The sequence below is a fragment of the Geospiza fortis genome, unplaced genomic scaffold (assembly GCF_000277835.1).
Source record: "Geospiza fortis unplaced genomic scaffold, GeoFor_1.0 scaffold157, whole genome shotgun sequence".
Taxonomy (NCBI): domain Eukaryota; kingdom Metazoa; phylum Chordata; class Aves; order Passeriformes; family Thraupidae; genus Geospiza; species Geospiza fortis.
Genome location: NW_005054314.1, coordinates 7,616,956 through 7,625,335, shown reverse-complemented (window position 1 = coordinate 7,625,335; position 8,380 = coordinate 7,616,956). Strand labels below are relative to the sequence as shown.

Here is an 8,380-nt window from a genome sequence, read left to right as displayed (position 1 = left end):
TTGGGCTGTGTGTCACGCCCCACTGTCCTCCTGTCTTTCAGCGCTGGTGCGGGAGCTGCTGAGGGAAGAAGCGCCGTCCCGCATCGCCGCCCTCACGGAGGAGCTGTTCCAGGCGGCGGAGAGCATCTCTGAAGAGGACGGGAAGGTGGCGGAGGGAGAGCCCCCCGCTCCCAGCCCGTCTGACGAAACGGGGGGTGCATGTGCTCCACACCCCACAGCCCTGGCACAGGTTGGTGCTGCAGCTCCATAAACACCAGCTGCTGCTGCTTCCCACCAAGTGTAGCACTACTGAAATGTAAAGAAAACAGTTCACTTCTTCGTCGTTTGCCCCAATAGCGTGAAAGTCCGAAATAAAGTGGGAAATGTTATTTTTAAAAGTCAATGTGAAATGATGTTGAATGTAAAAGTGTGTGTGTCATTGACTCTGCTCTCATGATACCCCAGCTGGATGCTGTGTCCAGGTCTGGGGCCACCAACATCAGAAGGATGTGGACCTGCTGGAGAGAGCCGTGAAGGTGATGGAAGAGCTGGAGCACCTCTCCTGGGAAGGACAGATGGAGTTCAGCCACAAGAGAAGGCTCTGGGGAGACCTTACAGCACCTTTAGTGCCTAAAGGGGTTCCAAGAAAGCTGGAGAAGAACTTTGGGCAAGGGCTTGAAGTGACAGGAAAAGGGGAAATGGCTTTATATTGAATGAAGGTTGACTTAGATTAGATATTAGTAAGATACTGAGAGGGTGGTGAGGCCCTGGCACAGGGTGCCCAGAAAAGCTGCATCCCTTAAAGTGTTTAAGACCAGGTTGGATGGGACTTTGAGCAACCTGGTCTAGAGGAAGCTGTCCCTGCCTGTGGCAGGGGATTGGAACTGGGTGATATTTAAGGTCACTTCCAACCCAAAGCATTCTATGATAATAATGGGAATAATTACTGGTTTTACTGGTTACTGATGATGTTAAGGTATTTGTTATTTCAAACCACTAGTAGTATGTGGTTGTAATTTTAAGTACAAATGCAAGCACAGAGCACTGATGCATTAAGAGTTTGGTACTGCATCAGAGGAGAGGTCCTTCCCACCCTGTCTGTGGATTCCCATAGTGACAGCAGATAACCCAAGGAAGAAGAAAACAAGCAAGCATGTAATTTAACAGCCTGGTAAACAATATTGCAGTACACAATATTACCTTTGAGGTACTAGTTTTCAGTCATTGTAAAAGTTTATCAGGTGTTTTTTTATAATGTTTAGTTTATTTCTCCTAGAGGAGTACTTAGAAAGAAGTAAACATCTACTTTAAAAGTCCTTTTTCAAAGAGAAACCTGGTAATACATGAATCTGGAATAAGGAAAAAGACCAGCTGAGATATTGTCCAACTTCTTCCTCTAAAATTATATTTTCAAGAGACATTTAATAAGTAGCAATTATCAGCTAAGGAACATTGATTTTGGAAGTCCTAAATTGGCAACAAGGAGTGAGATAAGTTAGCAAGAGTTGTAACAGAAAGTGCCAATAGTACAGTGTGTAAAGAAATACAAGAGGACAAAAGTGGTATCCTTCAGTTCTTCCTCAACCAGTTGGGCTAAATTATTTTTGAAGGAAGGAGAAATCATAAATTTGTAATCTGGCCACTTCAATAAGAGGGGCTATGAACTCTCTCCTAGACAGGCAAATATGTATTCACAGGCAAGATCTGTCATGAAAAGTAGAATAAAGTGATGGAAAATCAGCCCCTCAGGGTGGGTTGCTAAAGCAGCTTATTGCCTTTATGTAGTGCTGTATCTTTTTAACAAGAGCATATAGTCAGTAACCTTTGTTCTTTGTTTGCTAATATCTGAAGTTTCCCAGTGTAGGTATTTAAAGTAATTAAGCTACTTAGTGTTCTTTTTGATGTGCAAAAGAGGTGAAGCCTTACTACAGATAGTTCTCAAATGTGATAAGATGCTTGGAGTTCTTTTCCAACCCCTTCAGATTTTAGGTGAAGAAATGCTCCATCCATTCAGCATGCCTGTTTTCAGGTCACTGCCCAACAGGTCCCTGTGGGATCCTGTGACAGTTTTATGGAAAACTCACACCTTTGGTGTAAAAGGGAGTTGTGTAAACATGTGGAGAGGCCATTCCTGTGAAACACGTGAAAGATGCTTCTTTTTCCAGTGGTAAATTTCAATGAGATCCACATCCAGGACAAAGTTAAACTGAGTGGAATTCTCCTCTTCAGGTTGAAGAGAGTGCAGTCAGCTTGTGGAACTGGACAGTGACCAAACACACGGGTGCTGTTATCAGTGATGAGCAAAGAGCCAAATGTACGTATGTTCTGTACCTCCCTAAGGGCGTTCTGTGTGCTGCAGCATGGAAACTAAACACTCTCTGCTGGCAGGCACATAAACAGGGCTGGAGATTTGTTTGAGTCTTTGCAGACATGGGCTAGAAAGAGAAAAATGTACTGGTGGGCTTGTATAAACAGTTCAAGATGAAGCATCCTGATGTAATAGTTATCTTCTTGTGACACAGAATCAGTGTAGGCATTCTTATCAATCCCCTTTCCATGCCAGAGCACCAGTAAATAGGTGATGTGACCAAAGGAAGCTGTAATTTGCCTTCTGATGCTATGGGTCAAATATAAAAATGTATTGAAATAACATAGATGTAAATCTTAGACTGTTGGTCACTTAATTTATATCAAGTGAGATAGTTACATTTAAAAAACAATCTCATCCATGTTTACATACAGAAACTTTCTAAATCCTCTTTTCACTGACCTGCTTTAACCAGGTTCAGAGTTCCTGGGTTCTCTTGGGCCAGGAGCAGGGCTGGGGGAAAGCAGAAATGAGCTTTTGGTCTTTTCCCTCAGCATGTTCTTTCTGTGGTTCTGTGGGATTGCAGAGTCAGGCCTACATTCTTGTCTTGAGGGATTATAGTCAAAATGATGTATAATCTGCATCATATAAATTACACCAGGTAAGGGGAAAAGGGTAAGTTGACACAAAGTAGAGCATGATGTTCTCAGATCACAGCTGAAGGGCCAGGGAGAGGCTGTTTTAAATACATTAAGTAGTGTCTTTTCTATCGCTGATGTCTAAGGAAGGCCTGAAAATATTTTTGCTTTTTACTTTGAAACTGTAAAGATTATTAAACTTCATTTCCTTATTTTGCTGAAGGCTATTTTGAGGCTTTCAAGAAATGTTACTGTAAGCACCTGCAATGTAATTAAATCTTTGAATACCATGTATTTAACTTAAACTCTCTAAATTGTTTAATAGGTATTTTAATGAGAATATATATTTTTTTCTTACTGTCTGAAAAGCAATTTTAAACATCTTGGCTAAAATTCAGATTGCTTTGACTCCTGAAGCTTTCACATTTTTCTGTCTTGTGATTTAAAATGCCAGATAGTCTTTCAGATATGGCAGGGCTTGACTTTCTGTAAAAAAAATTAAGAAGTAGAGAAAAGGAGACTTTTGAATCCTGCACCGTTTTCTTGCAGTGCGGTTTGTTGCCTGCAGACTGATTTGCCTTTGTGAGGGCAGCGATCCTCCGGAGGGAACTATTCGAAGACAGATTTTGGTAAGGCTAATTGTGGATGTGTAATGAAATACAGTTGATCCCCCAGGGAAGTCTTCAAATCTTATTACATTTGCTTTGGAAAGGGAGTGAAGTGTACGTTTAGTTCTGGAAGGGTAACTGGTGTTTTGGCAGGAGTATTGCTGACTCTCTCTTCTCATCACTTAAAGATAAGATTGATGATCCCATTTTTTCCCTTTTAAGAAAACAAAGTACATGCTGAAGTGGGACCTGTATCTTACAGGGATACTTTGCTCAGCCATTGGAGCTAGGAATGTCTGGACAGTGTGGTTAGCATCCCATCTTCTCACAGAGAAAATATGTTATGACCACATGTATTTATTTCAGTATCTTATAATATTGTCTAGTAGGCCACCATAAGTCTTATTCTGTGTCTGAGTGTTCATTCAGAAGTGAGAGCTGCTGGTCAGAAATTACAGAGCTGACATACCCTTGTCCTGTGTTAGATATGTACTACAATGAGATGAGATCTTACATTGCCTTTCTTGAAAGTGACTGCATTTTCACAAAAGACTATTTCCTCCTTCAGATGTCTATGAAAACTGGGAAAGGATGGATAGATATTGGAAAAGCTGGTCTTGCAGATGGATTTCTAGAGAATGCCATGAATGTAAGTTCTTTCCCAGGTTTGATTTCTTACATACACCCCTGTTTGTAAGTTCCATGGGTGATGCCTGCACTTTGTTTTCCAGAGTATAGAAAAGCTGTATGCCAAGTTACGGAAGGGGAGCGAGGGTGAAACAGATATTCAAGTGCACAGAGCTGATGTGGAGAAGAGCCTTTTCAAAGTACTCTCTTACCAAGCTGAATCAGTATGTGTTCTCAATTTTCCTTATGAGTCCCTCTATACCTTGTAGAGGTATAGAGGGAAACTCTGACCCAGTTATTAGATACCTGAATGCTTGGCATTGAGGACTTGCTGAGGAATGACTTCCTTCAGTTAGATATAAGATAGCAGATCTCATGTTTGCATTCAGTGTTGCAATCATTTAATGATTTTTAATTTCCCTCATTTATCACAGTCATTCTTGCAGTGGTGTTTATCTCTTCTAGTTCAGATTTGTTGCTTTGTGATTTGGCTATCATGGCTGTTTATAAAATAAACAGCTGCCTGTATGAATCATACATGGGTCAGTTCCAACAGTGTCCTGTGCTTGACTGGAGAACAAGGCAAATAACTGTAATTTAAAATATGTAATTTAGAAATTCTAAGTTTTGAGAGGAAGTGTTTTTCCTTCTGAAGTGCCTGAGAACTCTATTAATCCTACAGAGCATTACAGACACAGAAGTGCAAATACAGAGAATGTAGTTTCCTGCATTTGTTGATCACACCACTGACCTCAATATCTGAAGGGAAGTGCTATCTCCAAAATTCTCAGGAGCTACCCTAAACAGGACAAAGCAATGCCCCATATTTTAATTTGATCATGGAAACAAAAGGAGAGGTGGTATACATTTTGCTGAGCTCTTGTATCACGTGAATGATCTGTCCCATGTCTCTGGCCTTTGCACACTACCTAAGGACTGCCGTGATTTTCTGGATCTCTTGATCATCTGACAATATGGAAAAATAGACAGAATTATTATAGCACTGCAAGGACAGATACCTAATCCCAAACCTAGCTTTACTGCATGTGAAAAGCCCAAGTCCTATTTTAAAGAGTGAGGTTTTTAGTGAATTTTAAAGAGCAGTTGCACACTAACTGTTTGTTGGCATGCTCTGCTGCTTTCTCAGGCAGTTGCTCAAGGGGATTTTCAGAAAGCGGTGATGTGTGTGCAGCGCTGCAAAGATATGTTGATGAAATTGCCAAAAGAAGTAAGTGAAATCTTCCCTTCTTTATCATTGCAAACTTTGAGAACCCACTTCCCTCTCTATATGTTAAAGCATGACATAAGCCATAGAAAATTTTGAAAAGTACTCTGAATTGAAGATCTCTTCTGCGATTGGTTGCCTCTTTCAGATTTTGTTGCTAAAAATTTTGTGTGGAAACAGCAGAGTTTTTTCAGAGTGCATTTTTTATTGCTTCTCTTAGATTAGAGTTTGAAATAGAATAATAAACGCTTTCCTAAACAATGAGAGGACAAATCAGCAAGCAAGGCAAAAAGATTTCTAAATTGAATATACCACCTACTCTCTACAGAACCAGCTGCATTTTATATCTTGATCTTGTATATTGCATCTTGTACCCGTGTGAACATTTGTCTGGGGACAGATGGGACAAGAGAAGAGCTGTGTTACAAAGTTATTGATATGCAAGTCTATCACTACCATCAGTACTAATCTTCATCTTCATGAAACTGTAGAGCTATGAATGGTTTTTGTAGTGGTTTTTGTAGCTCTTGTCTCACAGAGAAAACAAACTATCCTGTGCAGATTAGTTTTTTGTTTGCAAAGATAAAAGTCTATTATAGTTATATCAGAATAAACTTCTTGACATTTATTTTCATTTGTTTACATGTTTTCCCAATATTTAAGAAACATTTTGTTCCTGTTTCTCTGGTACAGATAATAGAATTCAAAGGAGCAGATGCAAATTCTTAAAGAAAAATATGGGAAACATTGTTGGAGTTTATTTGTGTTTTTAACCAATTAAACTCCAACTGATTTTACATTGCTTTTTGTCATCTGCAGGCCATGTTCAAGTGTATCTGAGTGACTAAGTTGCAGGGGTCTAGCTTTGATTTGAATTATAAGTACAGAACTTCTTACTGTTGAAAATGTTCACTGGGGATCTTTGCCCTCCTGTTTCTCATTTAATTCTAAATTAATTTCATTCTTTCTGCTTGAACTCCTTCATTAAATAATATTCAACTTCTTGTGATGAAAGCTCTTCACAAAGCAGGAGCACTGATGCAGACAAGGTAAAGGTTTCTGACCATGAGAGAGTGATACAATTTACTTCTGATTTAAAAAGTGGTATTTAAAAAATGAGGAAAATGGACAGAGCTAGTGATTGCTGAGTGAATCCAAATCTTTTGGGCTACTGGGTAGCTCTCAATCCTAAACTCTTCCAGGCTCCCATTGCACCAGAGAGTCCCTGGAGAGTAACACAGGGAGATTATTGTGTTGTATGGTACCAGAGATCAGCTGGAGAGGATTGGGATCCTTGATAGTCTATGAACCAATGATCAGTACAGGAAACTTTCTTTCCTGGAAAGAAAACATTCACGAATGAACCTGTGAAAAATAAAGTTTCATATCTGAGAGTGATCTCTTTTGTCTTTATGTGTATACCTAGTCTGTGCTTTTGCCTCTGGATTGCAAGAAAAAAAAATAAATTGAAGCAAGATATTGTCCTACCCTTCTCATTTTTGTCTGAGAATTTGAAATCTGCAGTCCCTTGCAAAAAGCATCATTTATATTTGGGAAAAAAAGATACTGCAGAGGCAAAATGGATGTAAATATTGGCAGCCTGCTGGCATATAAAATGACTTTTTGTCTCTTCTTTGGATGACATATGACAGCTGCAAATAATTTCAAAGAAATGACAAGTTGTTATGAACAGATGTTGTCAGGGCTGACTGATAAAGCTCTGAATAACCAAGCATTCAAAAGCAGTTTTCTTTTAAATCTTGTAATCCTTTTTTAACCCCAAAGAGAAATGCTGGGAAGAAGCCTGCCATGAAACAGGTAGAGTCTTCTTCACTTAATTATGTAAAACTTTTTTGTTATTAAAAAAAAATGGGGGTTATGGTATTACAGTTTTTCCTCTCAAATTTCAATTTTTATTGTTTAATTTACACAGTTCCAGTGCTTTCAATGTAATTTATTGAGGAACTCTGTGTTCCTTATGTGTTTCCAAAATCCTGCTGTTTTGTGTGTCCTGGTCTGGTTAATGATACTTCACTTTCCCATCCAATTAATGATTCCATTTAGTCATCATCAGCATCCCCTTGCAAAAGGCCAGAAGTGATAGCAGTGGATATATCTTGAAAGTAAAATGCATTTTAAAGAACCTGAGAGTGGAGTGCCACAGATGTAATGATGTTTTACAAGAACATTATAGAAGCAGGAGTCTTTTATTCCAGACCTGTTACCTGTCAATCCTCTGTTACAATTTTGGAGTGGAAACCTATGAATGGAAGAGATATGAACAGAGCTCCTTCTGGCTCAGGTAATGTGCAAAAATCAAATAAACAAACCCAAACCCTTGCTTCTGAGATGTAAAATCCTGTGTGAAGGAGAGGGTGGAGCAAAGGAAAGTAGAGGTCCATTAAAAATGTGAGAATACAAGATTTTAGCTGAACCAAATGATCTGAGCAGATACTTTGTCATGGTTGTACAATCTATTGCCTAAAATCTATATCTGTTTTCCCACATGGATTTTCATGCCATTAGAATGAAAGTCATCTTCTCGTGGTTCTTGCCAATTCTCTCCCTAGCCCTTCCTCCTAAGGGATTAGTTTTCTGAAGAGTCCTTGACTGATGAAAGGCACAAACATCAAGGTGAAAAAGGAATGGGTTGAGATGGTTTGGGTACGATCCAAATAACTATTGTGGTATTACTAAGGATGAGGAAATGTAGGCTGTGAGGAAGAGCATCCTCATGCCATGGTAACAGCCTCACTGCAGAAAATTTGTGTTAATGTCTTGTTGTTCTTTTAAATAGAATGGAGGGCAACAGATCAAATTCCAAATCGTTATGGTTGTATCTGTTGTCAAAGAGGATTTGTAGAAATGCTCAGAATTAGTTACATCTGGTGCTTTGGAGACTATTTTATATTTTATTCCTTTGGAAAATTAAATACCGAGTCCTGGTGACAAAATTTGAGGAGGAAATAAAGCTTTGCACAGTGCAAATAATAAT

The 8,380-nt window shown here is 39.1% G+C and overlaps 2 protein-coding genes across 2 annotated transcripts in view; one reads left to right on the top strand and one right to left on the bottom strand.

Annotated features, from left to right (window-relative positions):
- LOC102032048 (nuclear cap-binding protein subunit 2) overlaps positions 1-84 on the bottom strand; it is a 3,106-nt gene extending 3,022 nt beyond the window's left edge. The window contains exon 1 of the mRNA XM_005419862.2: positions 19-84. Within this exon, the coding sequence (XP_005419919.2) occupies positions 19-84 (66 nt within the window). The remainder of the gene's footprint in view (positions 1-18) is intronic.
- Positions 85-3,516: 3,432 nt separating this feature from the next.
- TEX11 (testis expressed 11) overlaps positions 3,517-8,380 on the top strand; it is a 23,206-nt gene continuing 18,342 nt past the window's right edge. Inside the window, exons 1-5 of the mRNA XM_031056019.1 lie at positions 3,517-3,554; positions 4,102-4,182; positions 4,265-4,384; positions 5,308-5,388; positions 7,602-7,687. Of these exons, the coding sequence (XP_030911879.1) occupies positions 4,102-4,182; positions 4,265-4,384; positions 5,308-5,388; positions 7,602-7,687 (368 nt within the window). The 5' untranslated portion in view covers positions 3,517-3,554. The remainder of the gene's footprint in view (positions 3,555-4,101; positions 4,183-4,264; positions 4,385-5,307; positions 5,389-7,601; positions 7,688-8,380) is intronic.